This window comes from Linepithema humile, chromosome 1 (assembly GCF_040581485.1).
Source record: "Linepithema humile isolate Giens D197 chromosome 1, Lhum_UNIL_v1.0, whole genome shotgun sequence".
Taxonomy (NCBI): domain Eukaryota; kingdom Metazoa; phylum Arthropoda; class Insecta; order Hymenoptera; family Formicidae; genus Linepithema; species Linepithema humile.
In genome coordinates, this window is record NC_090128.1 from 16,604,470 (window position 1) to 16,630,226 (window position 25,757).

At 39.3% G+C, this 25,757-nt stretch overlaps 1 protein-coding gene across 1 annotated transcript; it reads right to left on the minus strand.

Moving 5' to 3' along the window:
- Positions 1–24,284: 24,284 nt before the first annotated feature.
- On the minus strand, positions 24,285–25,334 carry LOC105669516 (uncharacterized). Its single transcript, XM_012362511.1, has one exon. It carries the CDS (start codon positions 25,332–25,334, stop codon positions 24,285–24,287), a length of 1,050 nt encoding a protein of 349 aa, XP_012217934.1.
- Between the last annotated feature and the right edge of the window lie 423 nt (positions 25,335–25,757).

Genomic DNA, 25,757 nt, shown 5'->3' on the forward strand with positions numbered 1-25,757 from the left:
TAATAAAATTAAGTAATTAAAACTATTTTAATGAAAATACTTAATAATATTTAAAAATTATACTCATAAAAAAAGTAATCTCATGTAATAATATTAATCACAGAAACAAAATAATGACATATAACTGAGATATATCACAGAAATGTTATTTGAAACTAGATTAAATTTAATAATTTTTAAATAATATTTTAAATTTGTATAATAATACACTACATTAATTAGAAACTAAAAAATAATGAAACTAAAATGTCAACTAAAAAAATGAAAATTAAAAATAAAAACAAAAATTTCCTTTTCTAATACAGACGTTAAACTTCAATATTTTTTTCATTGAACGTTATCCCCTTGCACGTATTTTTCAAATAATTTAAAAAATTTTTTTTGCATTTTAATGTTTTCCTTGTGATGAATTTCTTTTTGTTTGTATAGTGTTTTGACCCATTCTGGTTCATTACTTTTTCGTTTCCTGGTATTACATCTTACATCATAAGAAGTATTGGTTACTGCAGAGTCATTTTCATTGGTGAATTCTTCAATTTGCTTTGCACTTGATTGCCTTATTCTAAATCCATGTGAACTAGAGGCAATTGATGCAGGTGTTACTTCGGGTGTTACATTAATAAAATCATCAATTATATCAAAATATTCCCAAGATTCTCTATTTCTACCAGTTTGATTTTTTGTTGAGATCTCGTATACTTTTATATTTTTGCTTCAAATTCTTCCATTTAACAGAACATTTATCTCCTGTTATGTTATAACCTTTTTCATTAAACTTATTTGCTATTCTTTTCCATATTCTTTTTTGCATATAATTTTTATTAGTTAATAATTCCATATGATTTCTGACTTCTTCTATTAAAAGTTTTGTAGTTTCATTAGTCCATTGATATCTGCAGTTTTCTATAAGAAAACAAATTTATAAAACTAATATAATAATATATAATATTATAGCATAATATATTAAGAAAAAAAATTTTTTACAAAAAATATATTATTTTATCCAAAAAATCTGCGTTTTCAAATAAATAATTATTTCAGTCAAGAAGTTATCTTTAAAAAAAAAGTAATTTTCTTTACTAGGAGTTTTATAGTAGAAAAAAATATTTTAAATAAATATTATAATTCTTATTTCATACAATATTTAAATATTTCATATAACATAAAAATGCCCAGTATTTTACAGGTATCATAAAAATCAAGATTTCAGAAAAAATATTTGTATATAATATTACAAACATTTTAATGTTTTATGTTATAATTCCTTATAAAATAATAGGAATATGTATAAAACAAATTTATATTGTAAAATAAAGTTTATTTAGCATCTTGTTTAAGCTGATAATTTTTAATGTTAAACTTATAATTTTTGAGACTATGTTTTACAAGTATTACATATCTATAGACAATAAACAACTTTGAAGGTAATTACATAATTATAGCATGTCTTGTGTAACTCACAGAAATTTTTGATTATTGCTATTTTACAAATTTACAAAATTGACAAAAAAAGCTTATAATATATTGTTTATATACTTTGATATATCTTGATATTGCTGATATTTACATTGCAGATAATGACTCAAGAGACATATCCAAAGTCAATAAATTTTAAGACATTTATGTGAAAATTAATAATAACGTATTATTCTATGTGTGTATATAATAATAATAACAAAACAAGAAACATAATAATAATAAAATAACAAAATTATTTGCAGTTTTATAATAGATATACATACCAAATTGATTTTGCTCAATATCATGTGGATTTTCAAGATCAGATGGATTTGTAGCATCGTGTTCATTACTTTGCGAATTCATTTTCTTTATCCTAACATACAAGTTAATATTTATGAAAAATATTAATTAAATTAAATATTAATTAAGTAAAATAAACAATTAAAGTGAGGTTATGATTTGTTTTTCCTTTTACAACTTATATTAACAAAATACAATCAGTTTTATTAATATATGTTTGATAAACATAGCAATATTAAATATTAGAGAAATAATAAATAGTAATACCTTTGTTTTATAAATGTTGGATTTCGTGGAATGTTATTTCATCACGCTGCGTTTTTCGTTGCCTTTATTTCCTTAACTAATTTCTAATCTAGTCCGATTAGTGCGGAGACAGCGATTCAGATTCCGGATTAGTCTAGGGAAATTTGTAAAGTGTCGATTGAGTACCACTGCTCGGTCCGATTAGAGATCCGATTATTTGTCGTAAGCACCCCTTCCTGTAGCAGTAAATCGAATTGTTGTTTTGCTTCTCTGAGTTTCTCCGGCGCCAGTCTCCTTGGCCTGCATGCTTCCGGTGGACCTGGTGTCGTTTCGATATAATGCATCGTTGAGTGCGGTGTGGATTCTGTCTTTCCGGTCGAGCTAGTGAGCTGCGAAAATTCAGCCAATAAGGACCACTTTTTCCAACGTCGGTTAACTTTAACCGACTGGTAACTTTTCAGAATAGCCAACTTAAAACTCGAAACTTGTATATACATATACATATACAAGTTTCGAGTTTTTAGGTGACTATTCTGAAAAGTTATTAGTTGGTTAAAATTAACCGACGTTGAAAAAAGTGGCCCTAAGGCGTGGAAAGTTGTTTCCTGCAACAATGTCTTAATTGATGTTTGATTGGTTTTGCTGTGAAGGCTATTTGTAGCCAATCCTGTTGTTGCGTCCAGCTTGCCGTTTTGTACATCCAGCAGGAGGTGGAAATAGCCAAAAAAATCGGATCCTATGATTGGCTGAGTGACGTCAACCACTATAAACTTCCATTGGAAAGCGCGCTTTAATCCGATGTTAAGTTGAAGCGCGATCCATCCGTACGTGTGGATGAGTGATCCATTTGTCGCGAATAGGACTTGCGTTGCTCCGGACCAGTAATGCGATATCACCTATCGGGCTCCCGGCTTTCGAGCCCCAACACGTGTAAGAAACGCTTACGTCACGCGTTTGTGTACGCTCGGCCGTTCGGCTATAGAGAGAGAGCGGACGTCTCTGTCTTGCTACCATCGAGCCGACGTAAACACATAGCGGACGGCAAATGCTCAGAAACAAGCGCTTTTAATCGAGTAAGACGAGTGCCTAGCATATTCAAAGTCCCGTATTTGAGACTTGATTTTCACAACTTTTTTTTCTTTTTTCCACATTTGTTTCTAACAGTATAAATTAGTTAATAATGTTTTTTTGGCTAAAAAATATTATTTTGTATATTAATAACATATTTGCATATGGTAAACTAATAACTAATTATTTTAAAAAGAATACTGATTTGCTATTGTAAATAGAAAAATGAAGTCATTTTACAACATACATATTGCAACAAAGTGCAATTTAACATATGCAATTATTGTTAATAAATATAAAATAATATTTTTTAGCCAAAAGTATTATTTAATGATTCACTTAATGGTACAGTGCTAGAAACAAATATCAAAAACAAAAAAAAAGTTACAAAAGCAGATTTCAAACACGAGATTTTCAATATTCCTGCCACTCGCCTTACTCAATTAGTCACGCTTGCTTCTTATCATTTATCTCTATGAAAAGATTACACACCTGGAAAATTTTTAACTATTTATTTTAAATTACTGCATATTAGTAAGTGTCACTGTACTGTGGAGATTAGTGGAGGAACGGTAACATACAATGCAGTCAAATACATCTTACAAATGCAGTCAAATAGATCTAAGATTTATTGCACTCTTGTTAGCATTGTTAAAGTATGTGTAGCGTATTATTAGTTCATTAGTAATTTTAAGTGTTATTAGTAGTGGTCTTCCACACCACCTTTGAGGTTCCACTAACTAGGCGCGTTCGATTTTTTTTTAAGTGTCGCCTAAAGCTCTATCGTACAACTTTTTTAAAATTATAATTTAAGGTAAAAGTAATTTTTATTATTTTGATGTTGATAGACCATATCTTGTGCAAAAATAAAAGAAATAAATATAAAAATAAAATAAATAATTAAAGTTAAAATAAAAGTAAAGAGTGATGGCAAATTTAGCCCATTTTTTGGACCTCGAATTTCGAACTTTTTTTCATGCCAAATAGTACGATTAGATGAAACATTAATCTCAGTAAAATTTCAAGATGAGCATAGGCACGATTCCGGAGATACAAGGGGGTGAAAGTGATGATTTCCAGTCAGGGTATATCGCATAAGGAAAAATACGTGACTGAAGTTCATGTAATATTGAGGATATATTCTATCGAATGGATTCATTGTTTAGAGAATGAACGATCTACTATTCACTGTTATTTCATTTATGGAGGAGAGGGGGGGCGTGCTTTATAAAGCACCCTGAACATGACGCATTGACAAGTTCTCTCGCAATTGAAATACTGTACTATCACATAAAGTATATACCAAGAATCTATCTACATATTATTCTAATGTATTTTATTCTATTCTTGCTTGTTTGTTTTCCATTTTTTTGTTTGTACGATACTTTAACTTGTGTCATATAAGCGCTCGGTCTATTTTTATATATATCTATGGTTTCTCGCTACTTTTCTCTTGTTTTATCTTAATTTTTTCTACATTCTCTTGTCTTTTTAGGTATATTTTTTCATATCTTGATGATCGTTGATTCTTCAATAAGACAATGCTTTTCACTAAATGTTTAGGCTGTAATGACCAAAAAAGATCGAAAAATGATAAGTTTTTTTTATTGAAAACACATCAAATTCGTTGATGATGGTTAACAATTTGCGGAAAAATAATCCAAAGAAACGGAAATTAGAAGAATTGAATCACATTCCATTACAGAGCAAAATATGTAAAAACTGTTACAAATTTAGTAATCAGTCAAAAATCATCTTAAGATCCCAGATGGATGATGATCCAGATATACCTAATCTCTCGATTTATCGTCAAGGTATTAATTCTTATTTGCGATGCACTTTTGGCTGCGAAAACCCCTCGAAGTTGATCGCAATTCTCCGAATTATCCGTTGTAAACTACTCATGAATTATAAATTCTTGACCAAATATAATGCTCGTATGTGTAGCAATCATGTCGATAATTCTACATTTTGGCCACTTGTGAAGCAAATTACAAAAGAAGTAAGTACTAAAGAACAAAAAAACAGTCAGTGATCTTATGTTTATTTACTATCAAAAGCTGAAAGGGAAAAATGAAAAGATATTCGATGTGGATAATATCGACTCCATTGATAATACGACCTTCAAAAATTGATTTGCTCTCGATAAAGAACAATTTCAAACTGTATGCAGTTTTTCTGTAACATGTCAACCTAAGCATGTTGCTGTTTTACTTTGTAAAATGCGAACTTCTCTTTCTGATGAACAACTTTCATTCTTATTCGGTGTTTGTCGGAAGACTATTGAAAATCATATGAATTCTGCAAGAGAAGATTTCCATAAAAACTTCGTTCCACAATTCATCAATCGGAATGATCGCTCAGTATTCTTCGCTCATACGACACCAATGTCAAAAGTACTATTCGACATTCCCGATGATAAAGCCTGCATAGTATTCGATGCCACCTATCGCCTAGCACAAAAATCTGCGAATTATGCAGGACAAAAACATATGTGGAGTGAGCAGAAAAAAATGCCGCTGGTCAAACCTATGGTAGGTTGCTCTTCAGATGGTTTCATTCTATACGTTTTTGGACCATTTGACGCAACGCATAATGATACGACAATATTACGGGATTGTTTCCAGAGATACGCGAACGACTTGCATACTATTCATGAGAGTGATACGATATTAGTTGATAGAGGTTTTCGTGATGTGCTGAATTTCCTAACTGAGGAGAAGAATTTGAAAGCTTATTGTCCAGGACTTGGCCAACTCAATACCGCAGAAGCAAATGCTTCAAGATGTGTAACCAAATATCGCTGGGTGATAGAGCAAGTCTTCGGTCGCCTCAAGAAGAAATTCAAGATTTTCTCTTTGCCAGCACATAATAGAACTCTCAAACACGATCTCGACTCTCTCTATATCGCTTTTGCCCTCTTGAATTTATTCCACAAACCAATTCTGAGTGATATTATGCATGAAAGCATAGCACAGACTCTGAAATCTCGACTTAACGTCCCTAATCGTTTGCAAATCATCGTCCAAGAATTCAATCTTCCTCAACTGAAAGCACCATTCTTTGGAGTCGAGTATACATCACTCGATAATGAAGAAAATAATCGACTCATTGGATTTCCTGAACTTTCGATGGATGATCTGTACTACTTGAGTCTTAGACCTTATCAAATACGCAATGCAATTTCATACTATGCAGAGCATCAGAAAGAAGGAATATTTTTGATGCAGAAGTTTAATCCAAGACCGAAGCACCCGTCAGCAGCTTTGAACTATGAGAAGTATGGTATCTCAGTTGAAGAACCTACATTGATTAAGGCGCATATGAAATCTCGTTGCCGTGGTGTTCAGTATCACTACATTCTTGTTTTGATAGATAAAGCAAAAACTGGACGGGATTCTATTCGTGAGTACTATTGTACTTGTCAAAGTGGTGCTCGGACTGCAGGTTGTTGCAGTTATGTAATGACAAATGTATGGTTTCTTGGATTTGCTCAATACCATGGGATACAAATACCCAATCTTGAAATATGCAATGTATCTATCACGATTCAGAAAACAACTCTCCATAGTAAGAGGCAAGGGGACTCACCTTAAAAAAGCACCCCAATCTGTGAGAGGCAAGGGGACTCATCTTAAAAAAGCACCTCAATCTGTGAGAGGCAAGGGGACTCACCTTAAGAAAGTATCCCAATCTGTGAGTGGCAAGGGGACTCACCTTAAAAAAGCATTCCAATCTGTGAGAGGCAAGGGGACTCACCTTAAAAAAGCACCCCAATCTGTGAGAGGCAAGGGGACTCACCTTAAAAAAGCACCCCAATCTGTAAGAGGCAAGGGGACTCTCAGCAGAAAAGCATCTCGATCCGTGAAAGGCGGTGTCACGTGTCACTTCAACTCCATCTATTTCGGGGAATTTTTATGCTAGACGAAAACTAAGGTCATATTTCAATCCGGCATAAAAATCTATAAGAAATGGTATGTTTCACTTCGTTATATATATTTTATTCCTTGGTATGGATACTTAAAAAGTTTCGTGTACTTTCATGGATTATGAGAAATCATCACTTTCAACCCTTTATATCTCCGGAACCACGCTTATGCTCATCTTAAAATTTCTCTGGGATTAATGTTCCATCATACAGTACTATTTGGCATAAAAAAAAGTTTGAAATTTGAGGTTTAAAAAATGGGCTAAAAAACAGGTCTTTTTGCCATCACTCTTTCTCTAAATTTTTGACCGTCTATTAAAAAATTCTTTTAAGGTTTGAAGATTGTTATAAAGTAATATAAAATACATATAGAGAAATAAAATATATAAAAAAATTATTGAAAATAAATGTATGAAAGTTTAGTGTTATATGTAATTTAATTTTCAACAATTTCTGTATATATTTTATTTTTCTTTAAAACAGCTGAATACAACAACAGCTGAATACGAAAACAGCACAATCTTAACACACTTCTTCTGTCTTCGTCTGTTTCAAAATTTTGCGTTTACTCACTTGCACGTCTCGCGGTCAATTCTGTATACATCTATAAAATATAATTCCTAATATCAAAACACAATGCTCACTTTCTTGGTTGTTACCGTCGGTTATAGTCCAGTAAAAATCTTTGAAAATTTTTGTTGAATACGTATATTTATTTTCCCAGTGCTATAATTATTATAATAATTATAATTTAATATTTTACGAGACATTGTTTCGCTGCGTGTTGCTGTTTGCAGGAGATACTATAGCCGTAACTAGTGAGATATATATTATATTTCTTTTCTCTTTTATTATATTTTTTTTAATGTTTCATTATTATATAGTTTTTTAATTATTGGCGCATTGGCAAACGAAACCGGAGTCTTAAAGTCCTGTCACTTTATACTTGCAAGTAAATATTTTATTTATATTTTATATTTTATATGCATTTGTAATATTTTCGTGTTCAGACAGTTAACTCGTATTGCAGGAATTCCGACTGCAATCGTGCATTTTGAATTATTTCATATATTATTCTCTGATTTCTATTTTTTACTTTAAAAATAAGTGACAAGGCAAAAAATACACTTAAACGAAGTTTTTCGGAATCTTGGCTTCAAGATGATTGTTTCAAACCTTGGATTCGTAAAGTATCATTGGACGAAAGTCTTTTATTGTATTATATGCTATAATAAAGAAATGTCTTGCTATTCATCGCATGTTGCAAGACATGCAAATTCTGCGAGTCATAAGGACAAAATGAAACAAAATATATCAGATGACAATATAAGTCTAAGAACCAAAATTTTAAAATATAACATTAAATTTCAAAAAGAATGGTTGGATATAACATTATTTAAGCCATGGTTACGCGAAGTGTCAAATGACAAGCGTGCATTTTTTTGCACATTTTGACCCAAATCGTTTATTGGCAATTTATTAAATGTATATCATCACGCATTTTCTAAAAAACACGTGGAACAAAACAAACAACAAGAAACAGACGAAAATGTCGATATGATAGAGGAATCGATTTCACTTAAAGAGCGAAGGAAATTGGCAGAAATTTGATATGCAGCGTTGATCGCAGATAGAAATATTCCTTTCCAAACTGCGAAAGATATTCTCAATTTTTTCCAAGAAATAGGAAAGGATTCGGACGTATTACAAAAAATGAGTATGAGCCGAAAGAAATGTACAAACATTATTTCATATGTACTATGCCCAATAGAAACAGATCGTGTGGTTGAAAGCATTCGAAATACCAAATTTTCAATTTTTATAGACGAAACGTCTGATATTTTTAATGAAAAGTGGATGACGTTTCTTGTTCGATTTGTTGATTCAGAAACATTAGATATTCGCACGCAAGTAGTAAAATTAATTAATATTGACGCGAAAAGTAGCAATGCGGACAAAATATTTCATGCATTTCAAAATGAGATGTGGAGATTACAGATTCCATTCACAAATATTATTGCTTTGTCATATGACAATGCGCCTGTTATGATAGGAAAATATACATCATTTAAAAGAAAATTAGATGACTTTTGTCTGGACTTCAAAGCGTTCTACCTGCCACCAGGATACCCGCGACAACTCAGACGAGAGGTATAAGGCCAGCAGCAGCAACCAAGCGAGCCATTCAAAGCTTTTGCCATAGCATTACAGACGCTGATGCGACGGGCCGGAGGGTACTCAGAGCAAGGGCAATTAGAGCAGGTCTGCAAAAATATGAACCCAGATTTCCAGCTGTATATTCCGCTTGAAAACGTTCATACACTGAGTGAACTATTCGCAAAAGTCGCTAATCTAGAAAAAATTCAACAACGCCGGAGAGAGCGACGGCCAAAGTTCTCAGAAAAGAACAACCGAAACCAGGTCGCCACCACTACATATAACAAAGACGAATGTTGCTGGCGGTATAAGCAGCGAGGGCACACCCGCTGGAGCTGCAGACTCACGCCTAAGAAATTTTGCTCCCAATGCGAGAAAGATGGAGTCCTGACTAAAAATTGTCACCCTCCAAAGAGAAACGAAACACGGGTCAGGGGAAAAGCGGCGTACGCCCGGCCCGAATCAAAATAAAGTATACTCCGAGACCGCACGTCCTTCTGAAAATCGAAGGAAAATCCGTTTAGGCTCTGCTTGACTCTGGATCCGAAGCCTCACTGCTCAATACCGAGACCGCTTAACTAATAAAAAGAAAGCCGACCACGACAAGCAAAACAATACACTTAGCGGATGGTTCAGAAGTAACCATTAACTAGACTGTCCATTTATCATTGGCAATACCAGGAAAGACAGTCCGACATGAATTTGTGATATTACCGTCGTTAAGTACGCCTATTCTCATTGGAACGGATCTTTGGGCTGAATTGCAAATTAATCTACCGCCCCCTCCGGCTCAACAGCAATATAAGCATTCGGCTATCGACTTTGTTACCACCGCTCCGGCTCTTGACAAGGCAAAAGAATCAAACCGGCTAAAAGAATTTCTAGATAAAAAGCTACCAAAATTCGAAAAAATTAAAGGCCCCACAGACCTAATCGAACATAATATTCGATTAAAATCAGGGCCTCCAATAAAGCAGAGATATCGGCCACGAAATCCGGCCATGCAGAAAATTATTGACGACAAAGTCCAAAAAATGGAAAGCGAAGGCGTAATTAAAGCATCAACCAGTGCCTGAAGTTCTCCGGTAGTCATAGTCAGAAAAAAAGACGGAACACACCGATTCTGTATAGACTACAGAAAATTAAATGATGCTTCAGAGAAAAACGCCTATCCATTGCCACACATCACCGCTACTCTCGAAAAATTAAGAGGAGCTCGCTATCTCTCAACTCTAAAAAATGGATATTGGCAGGTGCTCCTGTCTGAAGAGAGCCGACCAGTTACCGCATTCACCATACCTGGCCGAGGACTCAAGCAATTTCGAGTAATACCTTTCGGGCTACATTCAGCGCCCGCAACTTTCCAGAGGCTACTCGACACCGTTATAGGACCAGACCTTGAATCGCACATGCTAGTCTACTTGGACGACATAGTCGTCGCTAGCCAAACTTTTGATGAGCATCTAGATCACTTGGCCGAAGTATTCCGCTGATTGCGAAAGGCTAAACTATGGCTCAATCCAGAGAAATGCCATTTCTGCCGTGAAAGCCTAAAATACCTCGGACATATAATTGATAAGGAAGGCATCCGAACCGATCCGAAAAAAATAAGCGCAATTACAAATTGGCCAGCTCCAACGACCGTAAGAAAAATACGGCAATTTATTGGAATAGCCTCCTGGTACCGACGCTTTATCGCAGACTTTTCAACTGTCGCTGCGCCCCTTACGCAATTAACCCGAAAAAATGCACGATGGAGGTGGACAGAAAAAGAAGAAGCCAATTTTCAACACCTTAAGCAAGCTTTAACGACAGCACCAGTACTAGCCTGTCCAGACTTTACACGTCCTTTTGCAAACCGACGCCAGCACTCAAGGCTTAGGAGCAGTACTTACTCAGAACCATGAGAATGGCGAGCGAGTAATAGCGTATGCAAGCTGAACACTTAATCCGGCAGAGAAAAATTACAGCGCTACGGAGCTGGAATGCCTTGCTGTCGTATGGGGAATTCGCAAAATATGTGACTATCTCGAAGGATATCACTTCACTGTATTGACCGACCATCAATCTTTACGATGGTTACAGCGATTTGAATCGCTACCGGACGACTTGGCAGATGGACTTTCGAACTACAGCAATACGATTACGATGTTCAATATCATAAGGGCGCACTAAATCGCGTTGTCGATGCTCTTTCCAGGGAACCGGAGATAAATGCCGTCAGACTAACCACCGCCTGCCGATGGTATGATAGAATCAAGGCAGAAAATAAGCCGGAAGAGCTACCAGACTACAAATTCATAAACGGGCAATTATTTTGGCACATAATATACAATCTAAACTTCCATGAAACACCAAGTACCGAGCAATGGAAACAGTGTGTACCGAAGAATCAGCGCCTGTCCGTTCTAACACGTCTTCATGGCGATCCTACGGCAGGACACATTGGCATCGCCAAAACTGTAGCCCGAATTGCGCAAATGTATTATTGGCCGGGTATGTTCCGGGAGATCGCGAAATATGTACGCTGCTGCGAGAATTGTTTGGCGTTTAAAACACCACAAGAAAAACCAGCCGGAAATCTACACACCGCTCCAGTAATCGCACCCTGGCAACAAGCTTCCGTAGATTTGATAGGCCCTTTACCGCGTTCTAAGCAAGGTCACACATGGCTATTAACCATGATAGATAGGTTTAGCAAATGGATCGAGATGGTCCCACTACGCCGAGCTACCGCGACGAATCTCGCCCGTGAGATCACAAACAGTTTAATCTACCGACATGGCTGTCCTGAGCAAATTGTCTCCGATAATGGAACTCAGTTTGCGTCCCGTCAATTCCAGAATCTTTTGAAAGATTTCGGCATCGAGCACCGTACGACTTCAGTCTACGCACCGCATTGTAATCCCGTTGAACGAGCAAACCGAACCGTAAAGACTGATCGCTCAATACGTTGGGCGCGATCACCGAAATTGAGATGAGCAAATACCAGCATTGCAATTTGCAATGAATATCGCGAAACACAAAGCTACCAGCTTCACACCGGCTTATCTCAATTACGGCTAAGAATTATCTCGACCGCATCCAGAAGACCGGAGTAATAGATACGAAATAAAAGATCCTGAGAATAATCGTAGACAACTTGAAGACGCTTTTGAACTAGTAAGAATACAACTAGCACGCTCCTTTCAAAGACAAGAACGTCATTATAATTTAAGACGACAAAATTGGCGGCCAAAAATAGGGGAACACGTATGAAAGCGTGAACGACCACTATCCGACAAAGCCGAGGCATTCAATGCTAAATTAGCCCCTAAATACATTGGGCCGCTTGAGATCCGAAAGATCATATCACCAGTAATTGTCGACCTGCGAGACTTTGAAGGCAAATGATACCGACAAGTACATGTCCAGGACCTAAAACGAGCACCGAGAGAAACAGAAACAGGCAAAGAATAAACCGAGAAAAATTTAAAAGCCGACGCCACTGTACCGCGGCCCCCCAGAGCCTACACCACTGTATTTAAAATAATAAATATTAAAGATAAAATTTCACCCTCTAATGAAGGGTCCCCCTAAAGCAACACCCGTGGATTTTGGGTCCCTGAGATCCTATGCCATTGTAAACAAACCCGTTGCTACGCGGCGTACTTAGCACTGCAACCACCCCACGAATGCGCCACCTCTCGGTACCCGGGAATTTTAGTATAAATAGCGCGACGGAACATAATATTTTTGACTCATATCTTCACATTCCAGCTCAGATATACGCGCTAATATATACGCACCTAGGAAGTGACGGATTATAAAAATAAAGTATCTAAGTTATTCGGCACCGTGATGTCAAATTATAAAGAAAAGATAACCAAACTCTTTGGAGACGTCTCCAAGAGCTCCGAAGAAGAAAAAGAAAAAGAAGTAACGTGGAAACGGCTTCTGAAACCAGGCACTTCAATCCAGCGGTCAGACGCTGAAAAGCGGTCTGGTTGACATCGTCACCGCCGATACAGCCTAAACGGCGAGTAGATGCCATTACGTCCTCTCGACACCACCGGACGACGTCAAAAAACGCGCCAGCCACCGCGGTTCTAGCGGCGCCTCCATCCCTACACCGGAAAATACTCCAGCGGCGATGGAGACGAAGGTCGTCGTCTCCAGACCGCCCGAGGCCCTAACCACCACTGCGAGAAAAACGCACGTAGTAGCAGAGGCCGCCGACGGAAACCGCTACCCGGGCGGAGGCCGCCGACAGACACCAACCGGGCGGAAGCAAAGAAAAAATGGTTGTCCAAACCCACCACTATCCGAACGGAGGCAGCAACAAGGAGGCCGTTCGAGGAGACGATGACAACCACAACCACCGCCGACGCCAGTTCGAGTGCGCCTGGACGACGGGACCATGGTGAGCGTTTCGCACCACGCCGCCCATCAAGCCCGTAAATACCGGGCATCTACGCCGACGGGCTGGTGGCTGATCCGCTTCGATCACGCCGGTCAGCCCCGGTCTACACGCCGTCTTTCGAAGACCTCGAAATCAGTCGAGGAATAAATTTCTTGGATTATTGCGTTTTTTATATAAAGTTTATTGAATTATGTAGGATTCAGAAATAATTAAGATTGTTAGATTTCAATTTGATAGTTGGATCAGCTTGTTTCGGGCTTGTTTTGTTTATTGACTAGATACATGAAGAGAAACAGAGAGAGGGCAGTCAGGACGCTGAGCGAGGCAGTCTTAAAAGAAGCGCCGAGTGAGAACGACGAAACATTCCGTGACTAATTGTACCTTTTTATTTTACATTTTAATATACTAAACTTATCAAAATCAAAAGACGTGAGCTTATCCTTTATAAACCCACAAATTTTGGGGGCTCGGTCCGGGATATGCCAAAACGAGTTAAACGTTGTTGAAAAGTACTTGAGAAGAAGGTATTAAAAAGTGCCTGAACGAGACCCTCATTAAGTTGGACCCCCCACCATCGCCAAATCAAGTTGCACCTATCAATTAATTTAGTGCTAATTATGTGCTAATTAGTTGCCGCAATCCAGATTTTGTTGCTCTTACCGTTTAGCAGGAATTCACGTTTAAAGTGGGGGGGGGGGCCAGCTTGACATTAAGCTGGCTCCCCCCATAACAAAAAAAATGTATAGAGTGCTTAAATCAAAAAATCATTTATACCAGAATTTGTTGCTATTTTGTTGCTCCAAGATAGCGTAAAAACATTTTGAAAAAATTATATTATTTACGGTAAATGCGTAGTGTCGTATAGTGGTGTGTACTGGTATATCTTAAATAATGCAATTTTTCAAAATGTTTTCACGCTATCTTAGAGCAACAAAATGGCAACAAATTCTAGCATAAATAATTTCTTGATTCGAGCACTCTATATAATTTTTTTCGCTATGGGGGAGGGCTAACTTAATATCAAGATAGCTCACTTAATACAAACATCAATTCTTGCTAAACGGTAAAAGCAACAAAATCCGGACTACAGCAACAAATTAGCACATAATTAGCACTAAATTAATAATAATAAATTAATTAAAAGATGCGACTTCACTTGAGAATGATTACGTTGCACCATGTCATGTACATGATCTAACAAGGGAACGCTCACAAGTGTCTCCTCCCGATTTGATTCTCCTCGAAATATGTTGTAAAACATACAATTTGAGGAGACACGTATTTTTTTATAGCGGCCCTATCTCAAATTTAAGGGGTGAAACACCCCTTTGAAAAAAAACGGTTTTTTCTTTGTGTGTAACTATCGCCAAAACCGTAGGAGATATAAAAAAATGTTTCAAATAGAAGTTGTAGGGCTTGTAATGGGCTATATAACTGTGTACCCAATAAACATTAGGACATTCTATGTACGTCCTATGTATATACATATATGTATATTGTATATTCTATGTATATACAGAAAATGTGAAAAGTATATAAAGCGCATATCCTATGTATGTGAAATAATTACCACATGTATGTACATAGGATGTCCATAGTACATACATAGGTATATTCCAAAAATATGCAGTGTACATTTGTGGTATATACATGGGGTATATTCCGAGGATGTGCAGTGCACGTTCGCAGTATGTACATAGGATATATTCCGAGGATGTGCAATACAAATTCGTGGCATGTACATGAGGTACATTCTATGTATGTACATATTATATACAGTACGTTTTTTAATAATAAACAATTTTCATTTATTCGGATATTTATCTACCCAATTTTTGAACAATCAGTTTATCTAAATTCCCTGTGTTAGGATTCAGATATTAAACTGATAGAAAAAGTTATTACATCTTCAAATTGAAGACTTCAATATTATTACCCGCCTTTTGCAAGTTTTATATAGTTTTCATGATTAAAACTTAAATACGAGATAGATAGCGCATAATGCGTCACATAGCGGAAAGCGAACGAACTAATAACTGATTCTATGTATATCCATAAATGTACCTACATCAGCGTATATCGTATGTATGTACGTTACATGTATTATATACACATGGAATGTACACGAGGTATATTCTATGTATGTACAGGCAGCGATCTCGTTCAAATATACATGCTATGTATATTCATAAATGTACCTACATCAGCGTATATCGTATATATGTATGTTACATGCAGGGTTAGGAAGTAACGCGTTATTTGTAACGCTGTTACCGTTACAATTACTTTTTTTTGGTAACTGTAACGGTAATGGCGTTACAAATTTTTTTTGTAAGAAAAAAAGTAACTTTGTTACATTTTTCGGTAACAAGTAACGAACTTAACAGTTATTTTTATCGTTACATTTTTCAAATTTACTCTATATATCTACGAATTTATAAAAAAACTAACAATAAGAAAACTTTTTAATTTATATTTACAGCATCTAAAAATTTTTAAGAAAGCTGGTTTACAACTTATTAAAAATTTTTCTTATTTAAAATATCTTATTATCAAAATTATTACTTTTATTATATATTATTAAAATTATTACACTTTATATTAATAGCGATATCATTATTAAAATTATATCATTTTTTTTACTTTAATGAAAAATAATATTCAAAAATTTTTAATGTTTACTGTAAATTTGTAGTGTTTAATTTAATCTTGTATTAGAAAAATTGTGCATAAAAAAAGTAACGGAAATTGTAACAATTCGTTATTTTTTGAGTAACGGCAACGGTAACAAGTTTCTTTTTAAAATTGGTAACGAGTAACGATAACGAGTTACTTTTTAGAAAAAAGAACGGTAACGGTAACGAGTTACTTGTATAAAGTAACTTTCTCAATCTTGGTTACATGTATATACATGGAATGTACACGAGGTATATTCTATGTATATACAGGCAGCGATCTCGTTCGAATATACATTGTATGTATATCCATACGATATCCTATGTATATCCATAAATGTATCTACCTCAGCGTATATCATATGTATATACGTTTGATATATATACATGAAATGTACACGAGGTATATTCTATGTATATACAAGCAGCGATCTCGTTCAAATATACATTCTATGTATATCTATAAGATATCTTATGTATATCCACAAATGTATCTACATCAGCGTATATCATATGTATGTACATAGTATATACAGTACATTTTTTTCACATTATGGATATTTCATGTATATACATAAGATATCGAATGTTTACTGGGTAGTTGGATTTTCAAAAAATTATATATATTTTTTAATTTACCCCCATTCTTTGTTATTTTTTCGAATTTCAAAATTTTTGTAACACAAAAGTTATAGCATTTTTTACGCTGAATTCAACCATATATGATTTTATTATGTTCCGAAAATCGCATCTTTCAAAAATGAGTCATCAAGTATCACATTATATGTGTCGCGCTGCATAACGCATCGTTTATACCGCACTTGTGTTGTGCAATAGTTGCAAAATAAATATATAAATGACATACAATTTGTTATCACATATTTGAGGAAGAAAAGTTTACTAAAATTGTTATTATAGCTATATATATTAAATTTAGTCACACCCGTTATAGATGTTACAATAATGATACTCTATAAAAAAATGTTTTAAACATAATGATTTTCCGCACCAAGAACATTGTATTACAGCTATATCATTGCAATCTTCAATGTCACATGTGCTTGATGTTTGTTCAAAACTAAATTCTACTGGATTTTTAAATGTTTCTGGTCTTTCATTCGTATATCCACTTTTAAACCATAAATATGTAAATAAATTTTGATATCGAGGAGATGATAACTGATTGTGTATTAAAGATTGCAATTTTATAATATTATTTCGCTGATGTATATTTATATCATAATTCAATATGTGACGTGACGCTTTTCGAGCGCCGTCACAAGGGCCCGGCCGAGGGAGCAAAGAGTCCTGGTGTTGCTCCTCGCGTGGAGAGAGCAACCCGCGAGACTCCACAATCGATACGCGTTGTTTTTTTATGTCATTCCCTTTGTACCGTTAATATCGTTTTTAAGTTGTAAGGCGAGACCCCGTGCGGGCGGCGTTGCGTGTTTTGTGCCTCAGGGCGAAGATACAACATCGCCATGGAGACCGGACGCCGGGGGATCATCGACGGGTATCACGCGATAGTGACCCCACAGCAAAAGGTCAGGTACCGCGATTCCGTCGCCTCCGCCATCCAAGCCCTATCTAACCCCGCTTTGGTTTTAACCACAAAATCAAAGAAGCGCAGAGACACGCAACAGCGGACCTCGCCCGGCTGTAGACGGCTTCGAGGACTCCCAAGATGCTGCACCCGGAAGGACCGGAGTATGGCCCGGCCAGCCTGACCAGTCTCTTCCGGGAACATCGACTCATCAACACATTATCGGCCGAAGGATTTGAGGAAACCACAGAAAGCGGGGGGGGGGCGCCCTGGATAAACTGTGGGCGGTTCTCAGGGGCTCCCCTTTTTGGAAAATCGGCAGGATGCGCAGGAAGGCGACGCGGATTTGGAAGGACCTACGTGCAGAGCCGAGAAGAGCCACTGTTCGGTGTGCCGCAAGTGCGCGAGGACGATCACGAGGACTCAGCCCAACGACGCCGAAGACGCCGAAGACGTCCACTCGATGTAAGCCGCCTCTCGGGTAGCCGTAGAGTTTCGTCCGGTTATGGCTGGTAGCGTGAGTCTGTTCTGTATTTAATGTCTCTCACAACTAACCGAGGTTTTTGATACCGTGAGCGCGTATTGACGCTCAATTACCGCATGTCCAGCCGGCTCCGGATATCGCGTGAGAGTCTCTCCGTCTTGCGAGAATTAAGCGCCGACAGTCTCTTCTCGTTACCGTTTTGTTTGCCGTCCGTTTTGTTACCGTACCGTCCTACCGTTATCGTTTCTTTTTGAAGATACCGATTGCTACCGTCTTTCCGTTACCGTTTCTTTTTGGAAATACCGATTGTTACCGTCTTTCTTGCGATACCGTTTTATACTACCGTTTTTTTGTCGCGTTATCACCGTACCGGAAGTACCGTGGGTGAATGTCCGCGGGCGGATTTTGATTTGGGAACGTTCTCCGCGAGATTGCTGTTACCGCAAAGTTAGCGTCTCGGCGAGAAACGTGAAAGCCCGCGAAAAATAGCCATTCCGCGACATCTCACTTCTGGCCGTTAGGCTACCGTCGTTTAAAGTATATTTATTTGGCCTTCACCGGCCGTGTCGGATGATCATAATATAAGTCATTTGTTTGCTGGATATAGTCGGATCAGCGGCGAATTATCGTGATCGCGTTCCCGAGATTTTATGTAGTTATCGAACTCTATTCTTGCTACCGAATTTATAGGGCGAATGGCTTATTACCGTATCAAACTATTTCCGCCGCATCGGCTCCGGCCGAATAATATAAGCATCTTTACCCTTGTAACCAAATCACTGAAATACATCATTGTTAAATTTTAATTATTGAGTTGTCCTTGCGTTTGCCTCTCACTCCAGATATCTAACGTTAAATAAAAGAACTGCGCCCCTCTGCCATATACTGAGCGGGGAGCAGCCGAGCATTTTAGAGAACTGTTGAAGTTATCGATATCGCGGTGCGATTACTCGCACCTGGCGCCCATTTCCGGTTACCAATATCGCGTGAGTTACCTTGCTCCCAAATTTTGTGAAGTACCGCGAGTTACCGAATCGTGCAGTTATTGCCGATTTCGCGAGTTACCTTGCTCCCGACGAGCATGGAGTACCGCGAGTTACCGAATCGAGCATCTATTTCCGATACCGTGAGTTACCGAATCGAGCATTTATTGCCGATACCGCGAGTTACCAAGTCGTGCATTTACTGCCGACGCCGCGTAAGTTACCTAGCTCCCGAAGATCGTGGAGTACCGCGGTTACCGATTTCCATTGGGTGTGCTCTCTCGGATCTGGCGTGATTCCGAGGCTAGTTCACGTCGCAAATAATAGAACAGTATTCGAAAATCTTCTTGCAAAGTTTTTCCAGATTTTAAATCCGTAAACATCCAACGGCTGTATTTTTCCTGTAGTTTCTTTCGGTATTACCATAGTAGTAACTTGTTTTTCCATTGGTGTTAAATCAGTAACAATTGCTGGACATTGCCCGCTCCATGAATCCATAAGAAGAACACTATCGCGGCCTACATTTGGAAAATAAGCTTCTTCCAACCATTTTTTAAAATGATCTATAAAATAGAAAGAAAAATGTGAATAATAATTATAATTATAATAATATTTTTATATAAGATTAAAATATATTATAAGATATAAAAAGCTAAAATTTATCTCATATCTGATGTCATTTTACCGGATTTCGAAGCAGTTACAATAACATTTGATGCTCTGAATAGATTTTCTTGTACTCTAGGCCCAAAAGCACCACTATGTTCTTGTAATACGATAAACAAAGGTGACAGTAATTTTCCATCACAAGAAATTGTTGGTTGAATAGTGTACGAATGTGTAGTTGATGATACTGACTGCACCACACGGTCTATTGTCTTCATTCCTTGGTCAGATAGTGATCTTCTAGAGTGGATTTCTAATTGAAATCCACTTTGATCTGTATTATATACATTTTCCGATCCAAATCGTTCAATGAGAGGTTTTACTACGGTTACAAAATTTTCGGCTTCTCTTTGTATATTATGAGAATCTTCTAACGTTTTTCTTGTAATAAATTTTGCAATGATATAATAATAATAATAATATAACGTAACGGGGGGGCGTTCCTCTTTTGAAGCGCCGCCCGCGGCACCCAGACATTGTCCATTGTGCCTCCCCTCATAAACTTACTCATGAGAGACCTGTTTTTCTCCAAACGAGAATCAGATCTCTCATCGGCAGCTCCCTGATCTGCTCGGGCCCAAGTAGTGCTGAGCCCAGCATCTTGTGTCTCAATCCTGCATGTGCAGGACAGTCGCTGAGTACATGAAGGCTTGTTTCCTCGTCGTCTCCACATGCCCTGCACCTGGATGTATCGCCACGCCCAAACTTGTACATGTGGTAGTTTAAGGTGGCATAAGGTGGCACCTGTCAGTATGTGTACCGCTGTCCTGGCATCTCTCCTACTCAGAGCCCTTATGCTCCAAGCCAGTTTCCTATTAGGAGTATCTCCCATCAGAGCTCTAGCCTGTCTGCATTTGGACTCAGATTCCACTCTCCAGTGTCTTACAAAGGGAGACTACGACGTGATACCAATCGATTTTGTCGAAACTCCGTATATCGATAGAGTATTATGTCAAGTGTTTCAGGGTAAACGGATAAGATGCACTTCTCAAGCGTTCGCGAGAAAATCGAGATTAAAGAATCCCAAGCGCTATATTAACACATGGCGTAGAGCATAAAATTGAAGAGTGCGTAGCTCAGCGATTAAGTACTAGACTCGTAACGGCAACGTTGCTGGTTCGAGTCTCAATAATTTTTTTTTTTTTTTTTTTTCAATTTTTTCTACAAGGGAATGTAATTATTAATATATTATTAATATATTATTATTAATACATACACAGAAAATAAATGTAAATACATTTTATTCATTCATTGCATATTAAAAAAGCACATTTTTCTACATATTACAAAGGAAAAAATTAAATAAATGTAATTATTGATTGTTTTTAAACAACGGATAAATCAGTGCTATATACAAGTAAATGTGAAACGTGTTTTGTGAAGCAGTTGAAAGCCGTTACACAGAAAGAAGGAGAAGGCAGAACGTTATGTTACCAAGGGCCCTTTGCAAGGGCCCTTTGCAAGGGCCCTTTGCAAAGGGCCACGTAGTCTACTCCGATTGGCCCATTTTAAAAAAGTCATGCGATTGTAAAAATGTAGCTTTCATACGATGCGCACATTGTTGTGCGAATTATTGTTTCGCTTGTTTTTATGATCAATATCATCCTTCAACATGTACTGTTCCATCTACTTCCACCGATGAATAAAATATGTTTCACATTAATTTTTTATGTTTATTTATTTGTATAGCACTGATCATTTACCATTATTTTACATTTACATTTATTTAATTTTTTCCTTCGTAATATGTAGAAAAATGTGCTTTTTTAAATTGCAATGAATGAATAAAATGTATTTACATTTATTTTCTCTGTATGTATTAATAATAATATATTAATAATATATTAATAATTACATTTTCTTGTAAAAAAAAATTAAAAAAAAAAAAAAATTATTGAGACTCGAACCAGCAACGTTGCCGTTACGAGTCTAGTACTTAACCGCTGAGCTACGCGCTCTTTGATTTTATGCTCTACGCCATGTGTTAATATAGCGCTTGGGATTCTTTAATCTCGATTTTCTCGCGAACGTTTGAGAAGTGCGTCTTATCCGTTTACCCTGAAACACTTGACATGATACTCTATCGATACACGGAGTTTCGACAAAATCGATTCATATCATGTCGTAGTCTCCCCTTGTTAGATGTTCTCTGCGGAGCCATTCTTTGATCCTCCCTCTTCCTAGACAAAAGGAGATTCCCAGAACCGGCCCCGGTCCTACCATCGTTATCTCTGAACCCGCTTTTGCCAGCTGGTCCGCACATTCATTACCCTAGATACCTGAGTGACCAGGCACCCATGTAATGGTGACTTCTCTCTCTCTCGCCAATTCGTTCAGAACGCCTCTGCACTCTTGAACCAACCGCGACGTTATTGTCGGAGCCCCCAGCGCCTTGATGGCTGCCTAGCTGTCCGTACAAATTCTGATGTGCTCTCCCGCTTCTACCCTACTCCGCACGGTCTGAGCACAGCTTAGGATAGCCACAATCTCCGCTTGAAATACCGTGGTATAACTGTCGAGAGAAATGCTCTCCTTCCATCCCTCTCGACTGCCAAAGAAGCCGGCCCCGGAGCCCGTGTCCGTCTTGGAGCCGTCCGTATACCAGACATCTCCTCCGCGCACTTGAGCTCCTAAGTTTCCACCTTCCATTTCCCACTCCTCCGGCCTCGGTATATGCACTTTGAAGAGCCTATCAGAAGCCCGAATAATAGGTATTCTGTCGCATCTCGAATATCGGATCCAGCAGAACGTCTTCCGGCAGCCTCGTATACTGGGCTCCCTTTTTCCATTTTAGTTCGCATCTCAGACGGTATGCCGCCATTGCTGCAGCAGCCACCACCACCTGATGAAATGGTTCGATGCCGAACATTACGCCTATCGCCGCCACTGGTGTTGTAACCATAGCACCCAGGACCCCTCTCAAAATCAGAGCCCTGACATGCTCCAGCGCAATTTTGGCTGTTTTCTTTCGCACCCTAGTCCACCATACTACGGCTGCGTATGTAAGTCTGAGGCGAAGTATGGCTGTGTAAATCCAGTGTATCATACTCGGTTTCAAACCCCAAGTCTGGCCAAAGGTCCTTCTGCACATCCAAAAATACTGGCACAAGCTTTTGCACCGGTTACGAAGGTGCTCCTCCCAAAGCAGTTTCCTATCCAGGATAACTCCCAAATATTTCACTGATTCGGTCGGAACTAACCTTACTCCTCCAAGAGTGGGTCCCACAATGGTGCCCACCTTGTATTTGCGAGTGAAGACAGTAAGACCGGTTTTCAGTGGATTCACCGCTAAACCTGTCCTCTGACACCACTCTTCTACAACTTCCAGTGCCCCGTGCATGAGCTCTAGAAGCGTCTCTAGGAACGGGCCTCGCACAAGTATTGCCATGTCATCCGCGTAGTCTTGTGCAGTGAAGCCTCTATCGTAGAGTGCCTTTAATAATCCGTCTGCTACCAGGCACCATAAAAGTGGGGAAAGTACTCCACCCTGCGGGCAGCCTTTTCCCACCCACCCACAGACTTTCGCAGTTTCCAGCGGAGTCATCACACGCCTTCCTAGCATGCTCCAGATCCACTCGACAAGCTTTATCGGGACACCTCTTCTGGCGGCTTCCTCACATACTACCTCGTGTGGTGTGTTGTTAAAGGCGCCCTCTATGTCCAAGAAAGCACCTACTGCGTAGCCCTTTCTTTCCAGCTGCTCAATAAACGCTACCGTCTGATGTAGAGCAGTCTCGGTGGAATAGCCCGAACGATACGCGTGCTGATATTTGTGGAGAGGGTGCCTCCACAGAGTTGTCTCCCTCAGATACGCGTCCACCAGCTTCTCCAATGTCTTAAGGAGAAACGATGTTAGGCTAATTGGCCTGAAATCCTTTGCCTTGGCGTAGCTCGTTCTTCCCGCCTTTGGGATGAAAACTACCCTGGCCAGTTTCCATGCGCTGGGTGTGTAGCCCATCGCGATACAAGCCCTTAAGGTTTGAGTCAGTGGGCCCACGATCTGTTCCAGTCCCTCTTGTAGAAGAGCCGGAAAGACGCCATCCGGTCCCGCTGACTTGTAAGGCTTAAAGGTGTTAATTGCCCATTTGACCTTCTCGGGCATGACAATCTTGGCCGCCATTCGCCAGTCCACTTGTCGGGCTCTTCTGAGTGAGCCCGGCTCCTTATATGCAAATAGCTCTCCCGGCTCCCTATGGAAGCCCGGAAAGCTCACTTCCAGTAGATGCTCCAGACATTGCTCTCCAGTCACCACCGTCCCATCAGGGAGTGCGATGGCTTCCAGAGTCGTATCCGGGTTCCTAGCAAGGATCCTGCAGATTCTTGCCGTTTCGGGCATTCCCTCTACTTTCTCGCAAAATTTCCTCCAGCTTTCTAGTTTCGCCTTAACCACAGAGTCTCTATATTTCTTCTGTGCCCTCCTAGAGTGCTCCCAGTCGGATTGGCGGCCCGTGTTCCTAGCTCTATTTTAGACCCTGCGTGCCGCCACTCTGAGACCCTGCAGTCCAAGGGTCCACCAGGAAGTTCCTCTACTATTTGTAACCGCCCTTTCGGGACAATTATTTTCGTAGCAGAGACTTTTACCAGAGACCTCTGCAAGTAGTCCACACAGGTCTCCAGTTTGTCCTCTGTCCCGTGCCTCTTAGGGAAGCCTCTGAGACTGCTGGCCAGGTCTTTCCTATAGGAGTCCCACTTGGTTCTCCTCGGGTTCCTGAATTTGACCTCCTTCCCCCTAGCCTTAGTTATCCTGAAGGTGATCTGCCTATGGTCTGAAAGCGAGGGCTCCGTCGAGACTCTCCACTCTACTACCTCCTGTATCAACTGCCTGGAACAGACAGTGATGTCGAGCACTTCTCTTCTCGCTATAGTGCAGAAGGTGAGCTCGTCTCCTATGTTGAGAATCTCCAAATCCGTAGATGCTAGGAACTCCAACACTTTTCTTCCTCTTTCGTTGGTGTCCGAGCTTCCCCACACAGTGTGATGCGCGTTAGCGTCACATTCCATGATCAGGGGAAGCCGTTTCTCTTGACAGTATTCTGCCAGTTTTATCACCGATGCAGGCGGCACCGCCTCCCCCTCGTCATGAGAGAAGTAGGCCAAGCAAATAACCATTTTCTTCCTGTCACCGGAGTCATCAGTGAAATCCACTTCTACAGCCGCAACGTCCCTGGAACACAGATGAGATATTAGCTGGGCTTCCATACCTTTGACGGCCACGCAGGCCCTGGGCCGATCCACTGATGGGGCCCTAAAGAACCTACCGCAGGCCGCCAAGCCCCTGATGCAACCCCGGATTACCCAGGGTTCTTGCATCAGTGATATGCATGTTTGCCTCCCAGCTTGTTGCCTGGCCAAAACAGCCGAAGCCCCTTTGCTGTGATGCAGATTAATCTGAGTGAAGGCCACCCCTCTCGATCCCGCCATTTAACTACGAGACCGTTTTAGGGGGCTCCTCCTTATCCCTCCTTACCACTCCCCCCCCCCTGGGCCCCATTTACCCGAAAAACAATCCTGTCGAGCCCAAAGAATGGTTTGAAGTCCTCAATTTGAGGACACTGGACTCCGGGACACCGAGGACCAGGTTCCTACCTTCCCTGGTGGCCCCTACCCCCTCCGCGAACACTTTCCACCTCCCGGTGACAAGACCTGGGTTCTGCTTCTCCAGCCGCTTCAGGACCGTGGCCGCGCCCTCGGGAGGTCCCGGGACCCAAACCACTGCCCTGTGCTGCTTTTGAAGCGCGTCCATGCCCATCACCCTGAGCTTGGCGTCCTCCCACGGAATAATGCCGCCGATCCGCCCCACGAGCCAACCCAGCGACGCCTCATCCGCGCATCTAACCACCGCCG